The sequence below is a fragment of the Panthera pardus genome, unplaced genomic scaffold (assembly GCF_024362965.1).
Source record: "Panthera pardus isolate Hobbes unplaced genomic scaffold, ASM2436296v1 HiC_scaffold_12, whole genome shotgun sequence".
Classification (NCBI taxonomy): domain Eukaryota; kingdom Metazoa; phylum Chordata; class Mammalia; order Carnivora; family Felidae; genus Panthera; species Panthera pardus.
The window spans coordinates 59,067,675-59,087,333 of NW_026526677.1; the positions used below are offsets into that span (position 1 = coordinate 59,067,675).

General features: G+C 54.6%; 1 protein-coding gene across 1 annotated transcript in view; it reads left to right on the forward strand.

The window, feature by feature from the left end:
• The first annotated feature begins 1,514 nt into the window (after nucleotides 1-1,514).
• Nucleotides 1,515-19,659, forward strand: part of DGAT2 (diacylglycerol O-acyltransferase 2) — a 32,147-nt gene continuing 14,002 nt past the window's right edge. The window contains exons 1-2 of the mRNA XM_019449864.2: nucleotides 1,515-1,742; nucleotides 16,631-16,759. Of these exons, the coding sequence (XP_019305409.1) occupies nucleotides 1,703-1,742; nucleotides 16,631-16,759 (169 nt within the window). The 5' untranslated portion in view covers nucleotides 1,515-1,702. The remainder of the gene's footprint in view (nucleotides 1,743-16,630; nucleotides 16,760-19,659) is intronic.

The following is a 19,659-nucleotide window of genomic DNA, read 5'->3' on the forward strand; positions in this document are numbered from 1 at the left end:
ACTCCAATTCTGGGTCTGGTTTTCCATCCAAAACCAGTCTGGACGAAGCTGCTTAAGTAGCAGGGATGGGTGAGCAGCTGGGGCCAACAGGAGGGAGTCCTCACTCTGTGAGTTGGCTCAGAAGCAAAGAGGCTGCCCCTCTCAGCCGCTAGACTTGCCTCTATATCCTCTGCTGGATGTTTCCACATGTCTGTGAAGGGCCCAAATTGGAGACACGTTTCATTGCCCTATTCCCCAACCCCCATCTGCACACCACCAGCCCACCTCCAATCTAATCAAGGTGCCCTGCTCTTCACACCCCTCTTTGGTCCATGCCCCACAGGATGAAGTCCAAGTTTCTTGGCCGGATTACAAGGCCCTTCAGATCTGGCCCCTGTCTACCTCTCCAGCCTCATCTCCTACTCCTCCCCGACCTGCATCTCTCTTCCAGCCACACCAGGGCACTCAGGGTTCCCATCCCCAGGCCTTTCCCCGTGCTGTGGCCTCTGCCCAAATGCCCTTCTCCTTCCTCTCAGCCTGGCAGAAACGTGCTGATCATTTCCGGTCCAGAAGCCCAGGGGCAATGTCGTCTCCTCTCAACCTTCCTAGTTTAAGACATTCCGTCTGTCTCTCTTCCTTGCCCCGACAGACTCCATCTACAAAACTACTCATCGATGGGCAATGAAAATAATTTTGGAACATGTGTCTGGCACTATGCTAGGCTTTTTTTTTTTTTTTTTTTTTTTTTGGTACCTTACCTCATTTAGTTCTCAAAGCATTTCACAAAAATAATTATTGTTCTCACTTGACAGATACGGAAACTGAGGTCCACGGAGGGCAGGGCCAGAACCAGACTGAAACTGCAGTGCGCTCACCTCTCCGGGAAGTGCATCCAACCCCAGCCGAGGTGGGGGGTGGGGGGCCCTCTCTCCTCGGGGTCCTGTGCCTGCAACTGCCGTCAGCACCCGCGAGTGGCTGTTTCAGGCGCCCCCGACCCCGACCCTTCACCAACGTGACATGCCACGGCCCCGGGCAGGGACCGGGCGGGCTGGGCTGGGTCTCCAGCACCCCGCAGTGTATAGACGCTCCATGTTGTGTCTTGATAACCAGATGGAAAGGTAGAGGCCGCTTGGGTGGCTTGGGAGCCCGGGCCTAACCTAACGAATCCCAGCACCAGCGACGCGAGGCGGGACCTTAGCATCTTAGCCAAGCGCAGGCCTGGCCTCGAGCAGACACCACCCGCTAAGGCGCTCGGCGGGCTGCACGAGCTCGGCGTCCGGGCCCAGCAGCCGCGGGTGCCCGGGGGACGGCGGCGGAGGGAGCCGGGAGCGGCAGCACGGCGGGGGCGCGCGTCCCGCGAGAGCCCCGGAGCCCGCGCCCTCCCGCGCCCTCCCGCGCCGCCGCGCGCTCCCGCTCCCGGAGGACGAAGGGCGGGCCGGGAGGAACGGCAGGCCCCGCCCCAGCCCGCGTCGGGCCGCCCCCGTTGTGAGGTGATAAAGCGCCGCGCTCCGAGCGCCGGGCGCAGTGGCTGCCACCGACGGCCCGCTTTCGGCAGCTGCTCGGGCCGCGACGGGCGGTGCGCCCCCAGCTCCCCGCGTCGGCGCGGTCCCCCGGCCGGCCCCCCGAGCTCGGCGCGAAGCCCTGGCCCCGGAGGCCGGGGCATGGGCCAGGGGCGTAGGGCGAGCCGGCTTCCCGCGGGGCCGTGAGCTGCAGCGGCTTCAGCATGAAGACCCTCATAGCCGCCTACTCCGGGGTCCTGCGAGGTGAGCGGGGCCGCCGGTGGGACAGGGGTCTGGGAGACGAGCCGTCGCCGCCCCGGGGGTCTGCAGGGCCTCGGCGGCTTCCATCCCGGGCTGGGAAGCTGCACGCGGGTTTTCGGGAAAGGATGTGACGAGGGCTGGGAGGCAGGCAGGAGTGTGTTCTTATAACGAGGGCACCTTGCTGGAGGACTGGCCAGTGTGCGGGTTGAGGTCCCGGCCCCTTTTCTCTTTTCTTTTCCAAAGCTTGCCCCTCCCAGCAGCTCACCTAGGTCGGGGAAGAAGGAAGGGTCCCGGTGACCTAGTCAGATGCAGGCAGCATGGTAGTCTGAGTTCATTCTTCACTCTGGCACTTATCAAGTTTTGAAACCCCTGTTACATCACTTTCCACCCCCCACCCCCACCCCCAGCTTGTGTTCCCCATCTGTGAGATGAGGTTGATATTTAACAACTCCTCCCCAACCCCCAGCACTGTCTGTGGCCCCTGCGAGTTCCCTCCCCTCTCTCCTCACCGGGTGGAGCATGCTATGAGAGACTGGATGGGACCGAGTGGCAAGGTTTTGCAATCTTCTGAAATAGCCACCAGACTGGGAACATGCCTGGCTGGGACAGGTGTGCCCACACTGTCCTCTGCCCTACTCCCATCCTCCAGCCAGTCTCAGGAGCCCACTCAGCAGCGACTGAGCCTGGCACCCTGAGAAGGTGGGGTGGGGGACCCTGGGTACCCTCCATGTGGCCCATGTTCCTGTTCCACCAGTGTGGAGCTGAGGCCCTTGGTGAATATGTATATTCACTTATAGCTGGAGAAATTGATGGGAAAAGATATACTTTCCGGAGGTTTCCTTAACAGATGCCTTGGCCAAGAGGGACTCTGGGAAGTGATCACTGCTGTCCTAGGTCTGTGTGTTTTGAAGTTTCCCTCCCTCCGCCTAAAGCTTTAATCTGTTTGCTGAACCTCTCCTACTTAGAGTTTTTTTTCCCTTCGGTAACTGACAATCACCTACCCTACCCACCTTCGTTAGGAAAATAGAACTTACTAGTTATTGGGATTTTGAAAACTAGAGAAAAATGGGAACAAACTAACAATGGCTGGCCAATCAACTATCCAAAAATGGCTTCCTATTGCTCTTTGAGTATATTCCTTCATGATTTTATTTATACACATTATATAAAGTTGAGGGCATCCTGCAGATATAGTTCTAAATCCTATTTTCTCTGAGTAGTTCCTCTGTTCCTCAGAATCACTTATAATCTTCTAGTAGCTGCAAAGTAACCCACCCTGGCACTGCATCACTGTTTAACTATGTCCTGGGCATTGGCATTGCCCTTGGAAAGGTACTGAGCTGCTGTTTCCATTTTGGGGGCAAGCAGCCTGCTCCGTGCATCCGGCCCAATAGCCTATGACAGCCTCTTCTCTCACTTAAGAGTGCTTTTCTGGGGCACCTGGGTGGCTCAGTCGGTTAAGCGTCCGACTTCAACTCAGGTCACGATCTCGCGGTCTGTGAGTTCGAGCCCCGCGTCGGGCTTTGGGCTGATGGCTCAGAGCCTGGAGCCTGCTTTGGATTCTGTGTCTCCCTCTCTCTCTGACCCTCCCCCGTTCATGCTCTGTCTCTCTCTGTCTCAAAAATAAATAAACGTTAAAAAAAATTTTTTTTTTAAAAAAGAGTGCTTTTCTGTTCACTGTGCCCTTTGATGCCCATGTCAGGGGAAGGAAGGGACTTACCCATGTTCATGCTTTTAAAAATGCTTTTGTCTCCAGGGGATGGGATAAGGATGCTCTCTAGGGTAGTCCTTCCCGGAGATCCCCTTCCCTCGCTTCTGCTGTCCACTGGCTGTGAGCTGCATCCTTCTAGGCGTTGTTGACTCTCATGTTTTTGACCTAGCACCTGTACTTCAGGAGGACTTGTAGTCAATAAAAGTGACCAACTCATTTAATATCCCCATGTTGTTTTCAGATCTTTACAACTTGTTCCCCCCCCCCCCCTCCCTTTTTTTTAACTGGCTGCAAGGAGAATTCCATCATGGGATGTAGCAAGGGCTGGTATGAAATGCAAACCAGTCACGTGGTAGCTCTCTGGACCTGCTTTGGTGAAAGGCTGGGTGGGGTAGGGGAGGGTGCTGAAGCAAATGCTATGTTATCTGGGCATCTTCATTAGATGGCTTTCTACATCCTTGGTCTTGGAAGACACTCCCCAGTTTGCCTCTCTGGATAAGTTGCCACCATTGTGAGGTGGTGAACACCTTGTCAGTGGTGATATTCAAGGAGAGACCATGGATTCTGTGAAAGGAAGTCCTGCCTTGGGTGAGAGATTGAAGTCGATACCTTGGTAACTAGTTTGTTGGCCAAAAGAGAAAGCCAGCTGTGGGAGCATGGGTAGGTGGGTGTCTGTTGGGGGAGGCGGGAGTCTGTGTTGGTGTTTTCTAATCTCTGAAGGACTATCCTGTGCCTGGGGTGGAGGCTGAGTTAGTCACATGTGCATTCCTGCCTTTGCCCCTGGACCAGAGGCTCTTCGGGACAGAACCCGCGGGCACTGCCTACATCCTCAGGGTTTAGCACAGGACCCAGCACAAAATCGTGGCAACTCCAGTAAAATTCTGAGCTGATTTGTTTGTTCGATGTGCCTCCAAAAAGCAAGACCAGGAACAGGGGTAGGATTACAGGGGGCAGGTTCTGATGTGATGGAGGAATCCTTTCTAATAGCTGTTGAGGACTGTAAAAGACTTGGTGTGGGTAAGGATCGAACTCCCCATTACCGGGGGTATACAAGCAGGAGCTCGGTAGGGAGTGAAACTAGGAGGTTAGGTTGTTGGCTAACTCTGGAACTGAGGGTTGACAGTCCCCTAACCCAATCCTGAATCATAGGAGAAGAATGGCACTCTCCTGTTCCCCTTTCCCCTGGTTCTTTGTAGATGTCTTTCTCCCCTGTACCACTTCCCTAACAGCACAGAGGCCACTTTGGGGGCCCTCTGTGCTGCCAAGGGCTCTTGTGTGCTGGGAAAGGAGGGCCAAGAGTGATATTTTCTTGGCAGGTTGAGTGACTCAGTAGCCAGTGTGGAAATCCTGCTCCACCTCCATCCTCCCACCTCAAATTCAGCAGCAAATACTTGAGTCATAAAATCAAAGCTATCTGTTCATGCTGGATCTGGCCCAGCCTTCAAGTTACCTGTGGGATACTGAGGGCCCCAGAGAAAAGGGACTGGTTCAGAGTTATTAAAGCGAGGCCTGGAATCTAGATGCATCTCCCAGTCTGTGATTTGCCTCCTTAACCAAGAGAGAGGTGGTGAGGGGCTGAGCACAGGGTTCTGGCTATTGAAGACCCTCAGCAGTTTCCTGAAGGAGTAAAAGTTGCTCCCAGTCTCCATGATGGGGTGGTAGATCCCCTCTTCCCAAGCTTTTGGAGGAAACACCCCCAGCTGCCCTGATGGATAGAGACATCACAGGCCCCCAGAGCTCTGATGATCTGCCCCAGTTGCCCCTCATCATACATCAAACCTTCAAAACTCTTCCATGAGGTCATGAAGCCCCCACCACCTTACAATATCATCTCCTGCCATGCTGTGCTCCAGAACTGCTAGTGGTCTTCCTGTTCCTCCAGCATTCCCACTAGTTCTGTCCTACCGCAGGCCCTTTGCACGTGCTGCCCTTCTGCTCAGATCTTTGCATGGCTGCTTCAGATCCTTTAGTCTCCTCTCAGAGACCTTTTCTGACCATGCCATGTGTAAAACTGCCCCCTAGTTGCCACAACTTGTTTTATTGTTTATAGCCCTTATCGTTACCTAAATTATCATGTGTCCTTATCTGTTTAGGTAATTGTCTCCCCCATAAGGTTGTCAGCCCCTCCGGAACAGGGACCTTGTCTTTGTCAGTGTTGTGTCCCTTGCATTTAGTATCGTGTATGTAGTAGGTACTCAGTAAATATTTGTTGAATGAGTGAATCATTAATGGAACCTCCGCCCTCCTGAGAGCTGCCCTGTTCCTCTTGGGAGGAAGCCCTGCTTTTAGCTTCAGTGTGATTCCTCAGTTCTTCTTCCAGCTGCTTCTGTGCCTGCTGGGTGCTGGGGCTGCAGCTGTTCCCTGCTGTGGAGATACCCTCAGTCTCATGAGGAGCTGGCTCCAGGGAGGAGTGCCAAGTGGGGGGACCTGGGCTCCTCATGGTCCCCCTTATCATTTCCAGAGCCTTAGAAGCCAGAGGTCCAGGATGCCAGCCCTAGCTCCCCTCTGGAATATGGCTGGATGGCCCACTCACCCTCTGGGGATCTCACTACCCCTTACAGAAAATAGCATCAAAAATCTCAAACACTCAAGAGTGTGAGGGTTTGAGTGAACATAAGCAGAAAGTCCTTTGCAAAGCAGCTCGTAACGAACTCCAGTTCATCCTTGTCATTCATCCTGTGTGACATACACAGCAGGCTCCCTCCACTGGAGAGTGGCACCTTCCCTGCTCTGATGCATCCAGGAGGGCTGTGCCATGGTGGGGACTTGGGGTGTGGACCTTTCGGTTTACTGATGGAATGCCTTCTGTATGTCAGGCTCTGTACTACGCACGGGTCGGTCTGTCCTGGTCCCTGACTTTGATGGGGATGTACACAAGATGACAGTGCACCGTGACGCACACAGTGATGGGGAAGGAGGCATGGGGAACTGTGGAGGCCTGATGGTGAGGGCGGGGCAGCTAAACCATCTTGGGTCAGCGAAGGCTTTCTAGAAGAGGTAACATTTAGTCTGGATATTGAAAGATGAAAAGGCATTAGCAAGGCAGGCCAGAGCATTCAGGTACAGGGAACAGCATAAACGGAAGCATGAGATATGGGTGGGATGGGCAGTTTGACTGCAGGGCCTCTAAGTGAACATGGGCTGAGGCCCTGGTGCACCGAGAGGCAGAGACAAGGGAGACAGAGGATGCTGTGTCCAGGCCCCGGGTGGCTCGTCTGTAACCACCCGGGGGGAAGATTTGAGAGCTCCTGGGAAAGGTGCGCTCAGAGCTTCTTGGCCTCCGGCACTTCTCGGGTCTCCTGGGTATGCAATGCTGCCGGCAGAGCTGAGGGCCTGGGGTCTGCCACTGAACTGCTCTGCAGCCTCAAGAAGCCACTGCCCCTTCCTGACTCTCAGTCTCCTCATCTATGAAATGGGCAGAAGCATAATAAGAGTAGCTACCCAGGTTGTGGTGCAGATCCAAGGAAGCCGAACCCACAAACCCTTTGGGCAAATCAACAGAAGGGGGAAACATGAATTCCTTTCATCATTAGAGCAGATTTAAGCATCCTGAGTACAGGGCCAGGAGCCTAACTCTGCATCTGCTTCCCACGTGACCTTGGCAAGACCCTGCCCTCTTGGGACGTCAGGCTCCTTATCTGTACAGTGAGGAAAGCTAGATGAGCCATTCTCCTTGGATTTATTCCAGCTCTGCTGCAAAAATATGGTTTCAATCCTGCCTCTGACTGCTGGGGGACCCTGGGGCTCAACCTCCTCCCCATTCCCATTCTCTATTTGTCTTTGTGAAAGTGGGCCCGTGTCTGCCCTGGGCCCAAGTGAGGCCCCAGAGGAGCCCGGCTCCCCATACTTGCTCATGGATTATGATAGGGGCCTATTTGGAGACTTCTGGGTGACATTCCCGAAAGGCAGTGGTATTGCCATGGCAACCCCTCCCACCTCGGTAGCTATTTTTTTTTTACTGTGCCAGAATGTGGGGGTGGGGAAAGTGGGCCATTGGGGTCCTCAACAATCACCTCCAGGGTTCCAGAATCTTGGGCCCATGACATCCCAAGAGCCCCACTTTCCCGACCTCACCTCCCAGGACCCTACCCTACTTCATGAAAACCAAATACTTGGAAGTCCAGGCCTCTAGAATAGCCCAAGGAGGGGCTTGTAGTCCCTTTAGGGGATCTTTTGTGGCTAAAAATTCATTAGCAGATTCTAGCAGAGCACAGAAGGCTCAACTTGTCAGGACCTCAGATTTTAGCTAATCCAACCCAAATCCCTAATTTAGGGCCAGGAGGAAAGAGGGAAAGAGGAGGCCCAGGAATCCAGCCCATCTGGATATGGAGGACGCCTCGTCCCCTGCCAAGATCCTACACAGGGGGTCCTGAAGACTGACAAGCAGGAATCCACTGAGCTCATGCAGACTCCTGAGGCCAAGCCAGGGGCTTCCCAGCCCACAAGCCCACCACAGCTGTATGTTGGCCTCCCCTTTGGGCCAATGGGCCCTGCTTTAAGGACACCTAACCCTTAAAGGGGACACTATTAGTCTTTCCAGGAAAGAACCTGGTGAATGGCCAGCTCGTGGCCAAGGGGCCCGGAGGCACCATCTGCAGTTAGCAAAGGGGATGGAAGGGGTGGACAGCAGTGTTCTTGGCCTTGGGGATGGAGCCCAGGACTCCTTGGCCTGGCATTACTGGTCCTTCATGGTTCCCTCTCTACTCTGTCAACTAGACTCATCCACTCACACAGTTGCTTTACTCTAGCCTGGCTGAGCTATTTGCAGTTAATTCCTCAAATTTGTGTTCTCTTCCTTCTAGGCCTTTGCAAATGCCATTTGTAGGACTCCAGCACCTGAGGTCCTGACCCTGTACCTCCCTCCTGTCAGCCTGGCTAATGCTTACTCATTTACATGTCACCTGACCCATTACTTCTTCCAGGAAGGCATCTCTGAGAACATCCTCCAGCACAGGTTGCCCCCCCCCCCACCCAGATTCCCCAGCCCTGACTTACCATCTGTGCCTGATTGTTCACAGACCTGTCTCCCCAGCCATAGCAGGGGTGTGCTGCCCAGGGGCAGAGCCCAGGCTCCAGCAGGTGCCCAAGAAGCAGAGGAGAAGCAGAGTCTGGCAGCTCCCATCCAGTGTAGTGCCTGGCCTGGTGTGTAAAGGGTGCTTAGAAAGCACCTATTGAATGAATGGTAGTGTTTGGGGGCTCCGTCCTCTCCTGCACTCTGGAACCTGCCACTGCCGCTCCTGCATTTAACTCCAGCCTGTCCAGCTGGAGGAGATCCGTCCCTCCGGATTGCCCAGGAAGCTCTGGTTGATTCTCTGCCATGGCCCAGGTCAGTCAGCTGTGGACAGGGCCTATCTCTGTGCTTGTCCAAGCCCTATTTATTCTTCTCCGTCCCCTCCAGTATCCAGTCATACAGTGAACACCTGGCCAAGCACCGGCTCTGGACCTGACCCCATCGTGGGCACAGGGACCCAGGTGAACAAGATGAGGTCCCTGCCGACAAATGCACACTCTTCCCGATAACAAGAAAGTCTAAGAGTAGTGGCGCGGCAGGCTTCCCCAAGGAAGAGTCGGCCAGGAAGGTTGAGGGAAGTCTGAGGTGTCAGCGCTCAGTGCCTGGCAGGTGTCTACCAACACGAGCTGAACGTCTGACCAGACTGGACCCGAGGGTGATAGGACTCTAGCTGGGGGACTGCAGGCAGGGCCAAGGGTGTGGGGAGGCTTCCTGAAAGGAAGGAGTATCTGGCTGAGCACGTGGAGAGGTGTGTTGTGTGCAAGGCTTGCAGGAGCGCAGGCGTGGACGGGGACTCTCAAATCCCCTGGCACGTCCCCCTGGAGCCATGACTGGCCTTCCCATCACCACACTTGTGACTCCGGCCGAAAGGTGCTTGTGGGGGACCACGGAAGAGAACTTGCCTCTGGCCTTAAAGAAGCGGCATCTGTTAGGCACTTGGCCTGGCTTCCTGGACCTCCCTGGGACTAGAAGGGTCTGCCAGGGGTCAGTATGTCCATCTTTCTGCCTCTATGCATTCTCGTACCCAGCTCTTTGAAGTAGTTTGGGGCAACTTCCTTACTGGCCACTTGGCAGCTGATGTCTGAGGGCAGGGCTTAGGTCCAGGTGGGTCTGGCATCCTTGGGGTTGAGGACATGAGCAGGGTGATATCCCCCCCATCAAGAGACCCCTAAAGCTGTTCACGTCTCTTGACCTCGCTGGCATCTTCCTAGTGTCCATCAGAGTGCCAGACACTCTGTCCCTTTTTCGTAAGTTGTTTAGACTCCTCACAACAATCCTGTATAAGTAAGGATGACACTGAGTCTCAGACAGGGAAGTGCCTCTCAGGGTCTCAAAGCAGGCGAGAGTCAGAGCTGGGGTTTGAATCCCAAAGTGTGTGGATGCTAACACCTCTGCCTCTAGGCAGGGCAGGGCTTGTTATACCCATTAGACAGGAGAGGAGACTGAGGCTCACTTGATAATTACCTAGCGTTCACGCAGGTCTTTACTTTTTATGAAGCTCTTGCCTACACATTACCTCATTTAATCCTTACAAGAATTTGGCAGGGTGGGTATTAGCCCCACTGTACAGATGAGGAAACTGAGGTTTGCACAGGAAGTGACTCACCAAGGCCACACTTCCTGTAGGTTAGTGGCCACCTTCTCCCGACGCCCAGCCTCTCGTCCTCTGCACCTTTTCCAGGCTGGCATGCCCCCTCCCCAAATGCCAGTGTGAAGGTGGCTGGAAGAAGTGGTGTGGGCCATCCTGAGGCATGACCCACAGCTGTCCCTGTGTGCTCCTGCCTCGCGGAGGCCAGCCTTGCTCAGGGCCTCCTCTCCACAGGTCAGAGGATCCTCTTGTCCCCTCTCTAGCTCTCTAGTTATTTTTCTTCATAGCTCTCATCCGCGCCTGGCATTACATCACACATTTACGTGTAGGTGTTTTATCTGTCCCTCAGCAGGATTCAAGCCCCTGAACAGGCACGACACTGTCTGCTGTGTTCACTGCTATTTTCCCAGTGCCAGGACAGTGCCCGGCACCTCGTAAGTGCCCAGTGCCTCAGGCCTTATCTCAGTCCCCGCCCACCTTCTCCCAGGAGGCCGCTTTTGGCTACTCAAGCCCTTTCCGGCTTCCCTGTTTTCGGCTTCTGTTTTTGGTGCACGTGAACCCCGTTCCTGGGTGGTTAGCCTGCCCTTTATAATTACCTCTGAGCCTTTGGTCCCACAGTTGCCCCCAATCGCAACACCCACTTTTCCTTCCTTTCACCTCCCAGATCTTGTCTTCAAAGCCCTGTGGAGGCCGTGCTGCCTCCTTGGAGCCTCCTCAGCCAGTACCTCCACTCTGCCCCTCTTCTCATAACACGCAACCTCAGGACCATGCACATCTAGGGAAATTTTGCGCTTGTTCCCACTCTGCTCGATGGTGGAAGCAGTGACAGTAGCTACTGACAAATCATCCGACAAATGCCAAATGTACCATACGTGCATTTTTCCCCCATTTACTCTTCCCAGCAGTCCTGTAAGGTGGGGATCATTCTCCTCATTTTATAGGTGAGAACATTGAAGCTGAGGGAGGCTAAGTGACTTGCCTGAGGTCACAGAGCCATGTGGTATAGAGCTGGCCAAGGGTCCTTTCTCAGATTAAGGGGATTAGAGCTTAGATCCTGCCCCTGCATGTACAAGGGAAGTCCGGGAAGGCCTGGTTTCATCAGCCCGGGCGTGGCCTCCCGGTCACTGTGCTATCAGATGTTGGGCAAGAAGGTGTTCGCACACCCGTTCCCACTGCCACCCCAGCCTGAGCTCTGGGATGGAGGGTGTCTGGCCCCACTGCTGTAGGCAGCTGTGGCTTAGCCCTGGCGGTGGCAGCGTGACCTGTGGGAGCATGTGGGGGTGGAGGTCACATCCCTTGTACAGCCAGCCCATGGGAGGATGTCCCCAGTAGACTCGGGGCCCGGTTTGGGGCCAAGCAGGTGGCCCTCCCTCGGGCAGGAGCGTGTTCCTAAAGTCTGGGTGTGCACTGGCTTGTGTCATGGGGACCAGCCCTCGTTGGCTTGGCCTCATAGGAATGATGAGGGACGCAGAGCCCCAATACCAGCCTCGAGTCCTAGCTCTCCTGTACCCTGACCTCAGGCAATGGGTTTAATGTCTTTTGGCTTTAAGTTGCCTCAGTTTCCGTCTCTGTGAAATGGGGCTTGCCATCCCTGCCTTGTCTGCCTTCCTGGGGAGTGCCGTGGGACACCGAAGCCCCATATAGATGGGGTGGCTTCCTTGCTGGGTGTAAGAGAACTGCTCTGGGCTTCTCTGGCAGCTCCACTCCCTCTGCCCTCCCCTGATCTAGGAGTAAACGAGCTGTGTACAATAAATGGTGAGATGGATGGTGCCTGCCTTGGAGCAGCTGGTTGAATTAGCTATTGGGAACATTTCTTCACAGGACTCGTGAAGTTAGTCTGTGGCTCGGCTTGTCTCCTTCCATGAAAAAAAAAAAAAAGACATGTGGGTAGTGGGTTCTGTTTGCATCACAGGGGGGAACTCACGTTCAGGGAGGGAGAGGGAGGCCCCCTGCCCCCCCGCCCCCCGACCTCCACCCTGGCCAAGGTCCTCATTGAGGGCACTGGGGCCTTCCTGTCAAGCCACTTCCTGTCCACTAACTCGGACATCCAGGCCTTCAACTGCATCTGCGGCTCGTGGTCTGTTCATTCATGTGTAAACCTCTGTGAGCACCGTCTCTCACCAGGCCCTGCATAGGGCACATGGACGAGTCAGGTGTGAGCCCAGCACCCAGCAGACACTGGCAGAGGAAGCCGGCCAGCAGGACTGGTGCTGAGAGGGCGGGGAGGATGCTTTGTGCTGGGGGAGGCCAGGAGAGGGCGGCGTGGGAGCAGAGTAGACTGAGCTAGATGCTGTCACTCCCTGCCGGCCCCACCCGGGGCTGGAGGACAGTCAGGCTAAGTGTGAAGGCGGCGGTGGTGGTGGCATCTGATTGCACACCAGCTTCCGCCACAGCCCGGCAGAGGAGCTGCTGGCAGCTGGGTGCTGACCCGAGGGTACCCAGCTGAGCCTCACTTCCCATCTGCTGGGCAACTGTACCAAGCCTCTAGGTGGTATCCCCAGGAGTTTGAGCAATCGCAGAGATTGCTCATTTTACAGATGGGGAAACCAACGCCCAGACAGGTAAAGTGACTTGACCAAGGTAACACAGGAGTCGGTGGCAGAACTGGGACTGAAACCTGGAGGCCTGCTACCACTTCACTCACTCCACAATATACCTGCTCCTGGTCTTCCCCTGTGAAGGAAAACAGGTCATTCATTCTCCCCATCCCCCCCCCAGCTTTCCCCCCACTTGGTTGTGGGGAGAAGAGAGAAAGAACTCGGGGGACCTGTGGCATAGGGACAGAATCCAAGCCAAATCCAATTTGCCCGAATTGAGTCCTGCTGTGCCACCCTCTGGCTAAGTGACCTTGGCCCTGTCACTTTTTTATCACCTTCCAAGTGGGAGTGATGATGCCAAGCTCACAGGCCTGGTGAGGAATCCGAGCGCCGGTGGATAGTACTCTGTGGGTCACGTGGGCAGCATGCCTCTCACCCGGTCGTGAAGAGAGGCAGCTGGGGGGCCTGAGGAACAGCCAGATCAGAGACCTGCTCCTCCTCTCACTCAGCAAACCTGTCTTGGTGTTTGCTCTGGGCCAGGCGCTGGCAGGCCACTGGGAACCCAGACATGGATCAGACCCAGGCCTGGCCGCATCATGGGAGAATAGATTTGTAATCTGCGGTTAGTACAAGGGGAGGGGCCATGGGACCCAGAGTGAGGACTCCTTTTCTCTCTCTTATTTCTCTGTTCCATGGGCCTCTCCTGACTTCATTCCAGACAGGCTTTCGCCACGGGCAGGGGACAGGTATGATGGCTTCTGACAGTTCCAGGCTTGCATGGGCTTCAGACTTCATAATCCCAGGGAAAGAATGATAACCTCTCTGCAAAGGCTTGGCCGTTCTGGGTTTCAAGGGACGAGCTGCCTTATCTCATTGTCAGGGTCTCCTCAGGTGGGCAATGCAAAGGGGCTTTCTGGGCAGAGGAACAATGGCTTGACGTCTCTTATGTTCATAGGAGGCTTCCACTGGGGCTGGGGTTGAGTGTCATGGGTAGGCCAGCAACAGGGCTGGGTTCTGTGGTCAGCCAGGCTGGGATGGTCTGGCCCAGAGGCAGCTGAGCGGGTCAGGCCTGAGGAAGGAAGGCAGCATCCCCCTGGCCTCCCACTCCGGGTAGCACCTCACTCTGACTTCCACAGAAACACCTGTCACTTCTCAGTGCACTTGACATTTCCTACTTTGTTGCAGAATGGGCTGTGGGAGATAGTTGGGATAAGACAGGGTGAGAACAGGCTGGGCAGCGTGGAAAAAACTGGCTCTGGCCGCTTGCCTTGGGGCTGGTGTGAGACCCTCCGGTTCCTTCTTTCTGTCTGGTTATTAGGGTGAGGGTCACACACCTTCCAGCACTCTGGCCACATCTAATTGTGAGATGAGCTTAGCAGATGGATTTGGATTAGGCATGAGGAAGAACTTGTCTTTTCAGTTGATTCAACGGGGGATATGTCACCAGTGGGGAATTACTGTGTGGCCTCTTCCCAAGCAGGAGAGCTCCATATGATGAGTGGAACCAGTCGGCTGGCCCTCACCCAGAGCCCTTTCCTTTTTTTTTTTTTTTTCTTTCAAAGACTGTATTTTTAAGTAACCTCTATACCCAATGTGGGGCTCAAACCCACAACCCTGAGATCAAGAGTTGCATATTCCACCGACTGAGACAGCCAGGCGTCCCAGTGAGCCCTTTCCTTAAGCACTCCTCAAGCTGCTGACCTCAGGGTCCTGTTTGCAGTAGGCATTGGTCCCACGACCATTGCCTTTTATTCCCTGCCCAGCAGAAGGTGGAGGTCCCAGTTCTTTCCCCCACCTCCGCCCCTGCTCCAGACTACCCTACCTGAGACTTTGGACTGAGGATCTTGTTAAAATGCAGACTTCGATTTGGCAGATGCAGGCTGGAGCCTAGATTATGCATTTCTAAACAGCACTCCGGCCGCACTTGGACGAGGAAGGTGCTGGAGTATATTCTGTCTTCTCTGCGGCCACAACACCAGGACCCAGACCTTAACTGCCACGGCTTTTGCTTCACTTCATCCAGCACAGCTCAGGAGGCAGAGCCAGCAGCAAAGCCATGACTTGGGAGGCCAGCCCTGGGATCAGGGGTTCAGGCCTGTGCTTGGGCCACACTTCTCTCCCCCATGTATTTACACAGGCCTTTCCCTACTTCTGGACAGGTTTGCCAGGCCCTGAGCATGACCTGTCTCAGATCTGCTGTGTCCCACGTACAAGTATAAGAGCTCTTTGTGCTTGGCACCTGCTGTAGGGGAAAGGGAGACACCATGAGCCAGGAGCAGGAATCCTGGGTTCCAGCCCTGGCTCCACCTCCTACTGCCTGGGTAACCCTGAGCAAGTCAGTGCTCCTCCTCAGTCACCTGAGCGTCCAATGGGGCCCTACTCGTTGACCCCAGGGGGGCCCTCAGGCTCTAGCATGGGTTTTGGGAAAGTGTGAAGGTAGAAAGGGCCGGTGGTGGTAGGGTTTTTATTTAGAGGGCCAAGGAGCATTATGCCAAAGCCTCTGGAATGCCTCTGTGGCCCAGCTTCATTTGCTTTTGTAAGTTCACATATGACCACCTCCATCCCAGTTATGCCGTGGAGTATACAGGGCTACTCAGCACCCATAGGTGCCATGCCCTGGGGATATGGCAAGGAGCCTTGGCGGTCTTGCCTGGGGTCACATAGTGAGTGGAACTGAGGTTTGAATTGGCGTCTGGGTCTTCTGCTGTTCCATGACCCCTTCCTCTGATCCATTAGACCAGGTACAGGAGACAGGACTGGTATGTCCGCCTTGAGGTCTGGTGTTATATGTGTGTCTCCTAAAAGTCAAAGCAATTGTTAACTCTCAGCAGATGAGGGTTATGTCCCTTTCTAAATTCCGCTGTGACCTTGTTGCTGTCCAGATTTTGAAGAAATGCAAAGGCTTGAGTGTAAGCCCCTAAACCCTCTCCCAGCAGTAGGCCAGGATGAAAAGTCAAGAGACCCTCAAAGACAAGATTGTGACTCAGTGCTTGGGCCTTGCAGAGTGGCTGGTGTGAAGGAATGTTTGACCAGCGCACAGGAAGCACTCAGTGAAGACATATAGAGTGCAGGGTATGCAGTTGGGGCTCAGCAGATGTGGGGGTTTGAAGTGACCCACTTCCTTTGGCCCAGATGCTGAAAGAAGTAGGCTATGGGTGAGGAGCCTCACCCACGCTCTCCCCCAGTTCTGCCTTTCCTGCCATCACCAGGCTTTCTGGTCCTACTGCCTATTAGCCACTGGAGTCCAGGGCATCATCCTGGGGGCACGGCCAAAGAGCCAATTAAGTGGGCACATTTTGGCCTAACTTCTAGGCTTGGCACCTGCTTGGTAGCAAACATAATTACCACCCTCACTATCCCAGGCTTCCTGAAGCTCACTGGCCATGGGGTCCTTTAGGGAAGCAAAAGCTCCTGCTCCGTTCCTCTCTGGGCCCCAAGCTCTGGGCACTGAGATGAAGCTGAAAGTGTAAATCCCTCTGAAGGTGGTAATGGTAGTGGTGGTGTTGGGTGGGGACAAGAGGGCTGGGACTGCTGGAAAAGGGGTCGTGAGGATGAGAGGGGGCAGGGACTGGGGTACTCAAAGTACACTTGGAGAAAAAAAACATTGCAAGTTGGATATTGAACCTCTGTCCTTGGCCTCACAGGCACAGATAGTAAAGATTAAATATTTGTACTAGATCCAGATAAAGGATAAGGACAGGAGTTTGATTGGGGTGAAAGGGGGAGGGAAGAGAACTGGAAATTATGGAGAGCTTTCCCCCAGCCTCTTTGGATACTTCATTTGGTCTCCAGAATGACTCCACGAGGGGAACACCATTCCCAATGGGTATCTGTCAAAGCTGGGGCACAGGGAAGTATGCGAACAGCCCGGAATTACAAAGCCACTGGGTGGCAGGGCTAGGATTTGAACCCAGGGCTGTCTGATTTTGTGGCCCATGCTCCTCTCACATGTAGGAAAGTGTGTATGTGGGGGTGGGTTTGTGTTGGGAACTCTGAGGCTGGAAGAAAGGGTGGCAACAGGCTGACCTGTCCCCTCTGCTACAGGCACTGGTTCCAGCATCCTCTCCGCCCTCCAGGACATCTTCTCCGTCACTTGGCTCAATAGGTCCAAGGTGGAAAAGCAGCTGCAGGTGATCTCGGTGCTACAATGGGTCCTGTCCTTCCTTGTGCTTGGTAAGCCAGGGCTTAGCGGGTGAGGGCAGGCAGGGGCCTCCCCAGCAAAGGTGAGAGCAGGAGCTCTGCTCTGCAGGGGTGAAGTGTAAGAGCATCTCTTGGGTGCCCGATCAAGTGCTCTACCCGTAGGCATGGGTGAGGACTCAGTGAGATGCAGTGGGAGGCGGTGGTACAGTTCCCATTTCCCAGATAGGAAACCCAACTCTCACGTAAGGTAAGTAACTTATCCCAAGTCACAAAAATTTGAATCCACCTCTGTAGGACCCCCAAAGCCTGTGTTTTTCCCACATGCCACACTGCCTACCCACATCCATTTTCCATTAGGTGTGCAGCTTTGCTTTAGTGTGGTACGGTGCGGGTTTGAGTCGTGACTCTACCACAGGCAAGCTCTGGGACCCGGAGCTCTCTGAAAGTGTTTCCTCTTTGCAAATGTGACAAAAGTGCTGCTGACTCCATGCGTCCTTTGTGGGACTTGAAGACAAAGGATGAGAGCCTGCAGCACAGGGCCTGGTCACGGTGGGCCCCCGTTGTATGGGAGCTGCTGTTGGGATGTGCCCTCAGACCCCCTCCCAGCTGTCAGTACCCTCTGCCCGACACGGTCCCCAGCTACTCCCTCTGGCGCATTTAAAGCCTCTCTCTCTCTCTCTCAGCCCCTCCCCTGGCAGTGCTTTGGCTACTACAGGTCCAGCTTGGTCAAGCACTCGTTCCCTGGCCCTGGGCTGCCAGACCAGGGTTGGGCCGTGGGGGATTGTCTGGGAGGAGGAAAGGGCCGCTGTGCGGGCCAGCCCCTGCTCTCCCAGCAGCCTCGCTTCTTCCCCAGGCTCCTGTGTTCTCAGCATAGTGAGTGGCCTCCCAGCAAGTCAGGGCAGAGTATCACAGAGCACATTCCAGTGCCTGTGGAGAGCCCTTTCGGGCACACCACTCTTTAAGATTGTCCGGGCTGATGGGGTTTATCACGAGTTACGGGGTCAGTGCAAAGCGGCTGTCCTTCCAGGAGGCATGGGGGCCTCTGAGACCACATTTCCGGGGCAGTTCCGTGCTGCCCCTCCCTTCCTTTGGCGGGCAGAGGGATGGGACAGGGTGCTGTTTATCAAGCCCCCACAGTGTACCAGGCACTTGATGCGCCTTTCCTTGACTTTCTACTTCACAGGTGAGGAAATGGAAGCTTGGAGGCTCGGTGACTCTCCGAGGCTGTGAAGCCCGTTAAGTGGCACAGTTGGGATCTGGGTAGAAGCCCAGTGCACCCTCCAGGGAGCCCACTTTCCCAGAGAGCTCAGAGTTAGTGGACCTGGTCTGAAATAGCCCCTTTTCACCTTTAGGCCCAAGAGTGGGCTTTAGGGAGAGGACCATGAACCCTCCAAATTAGGTGAAGAATTATATGTGAGAATATGTGTACCTTTTTCTGGGGTGAAGGGCAACTACGGTCCTCAGATTCTTACAGGGACTTTACGAGGTCAACACTGGTCTGGGGAACAGAGCCCATTAAACTGGCTCCCTTAGGGCTCAAACTGCCACCTTGGACTACATTTGGCCACTTATAAGGGTCCTAGAGTAGAGAGCCCAGAGGGGCAGAGCCTTACCCAGAATGAGGAGGAAGTAGTGGGACCAGGATAGGACCCCATGGGCTACAGCCTCCCAGACACCTGCGCAGCCTGCTGTAGCAGGTCCCTCTGTCCCCACTCGTACCAAGAAGCCCCCACTATCCCCGGCTTAGTGGGTCAGAGCGTGGCTGATGGGGAGCAGAGCGGCAGGTAGAACCCCAGTCCATGCAGCGTGCAACAGGGACTGGCCTGAAGTTGAAGGTTAACAATTGATCAAGTCCAGCATAGCCCGGAAACCGGCCCGGCATCTTCCCAACGCCCTCGTGTAGGTGGGACCCAAGCCCGGTTGGATGGGTAGGTGTGCTGAGCTGCCGCTAATTATTGCCCTGGGCAGCCCGCCACTCCTTCCTGCTCCCACCCAAATCTGCTGGCAGAGGCTCATCCCGTGTTACAGAGGCTGCTCTGGCCCCATCGCCTACCTCTGAACAGAGTGACTCTTTACCATTTTCGTGCAGTGGACTCCTCTGGCCTTGTGGCAAAGGCTATACGACTTCCTCAGCGTGTTTAAATGTGTCATGCAAAGGATAGGGGATTTCAGAGAAAACCAGTGATATTGAAGTGTAAATATGTGTGCATTTAAGAAATCGAATTAGATGTACAGTAACACATGTGCCTCTCTATTATTACGTTAAATAGAAAGATCTAGCAGCAGGCTTAATGATTACTACAATTTTTTTTATCGTTACTGTAATTCTTAAGCAGTGATGAGAATAAACCATTTTTTAAGATATCTGCCACTGCTGTAGATGGGATACGCAAGCACCTTTGTTCTCTATTGGTGTCACTGCTAATCCTACGGGGGTGTGTTACATGCGTTAATGAAGGAAATACGGACTTTCCCTAAGATATGGGTACAAATTAAAGGTGTTATTTTGTTCCCCATCCGAGGCTATGGATGTCCAGAGGGGACACTTAGCTGTGTGTTAAGTGTCCCAGAGGGGACACTTAGCTTAGGTGTGTGTCCCCAGAGGGGACACTTAGCTTCCTTAAAAGCTCTTTTTCACATCGTCTCATGTAACCTTCCCAACACCCTGTGAGAACATTGAGGCTCAAGGAGGGGCCGCACCTGATGAGTGGCGGGGCTAAGGCTTCATGGAAGAGCACGTCCGCACTCATCACGGGCCTGCTGCCTCCCTGCCACTGAGCAGTCACAGGCCACCCTGCTCACAGGCCTTGGTGACGAGAGTTTTGAATCACCAGCTTCACCTAGATGTGGGGAGGGGGCGATTGTGAAGGTGGCCGTGGGCCTTCCACGCATGGAGCCAGCAGGGTCTTTAAGTTTACACTTCATGGACCCTG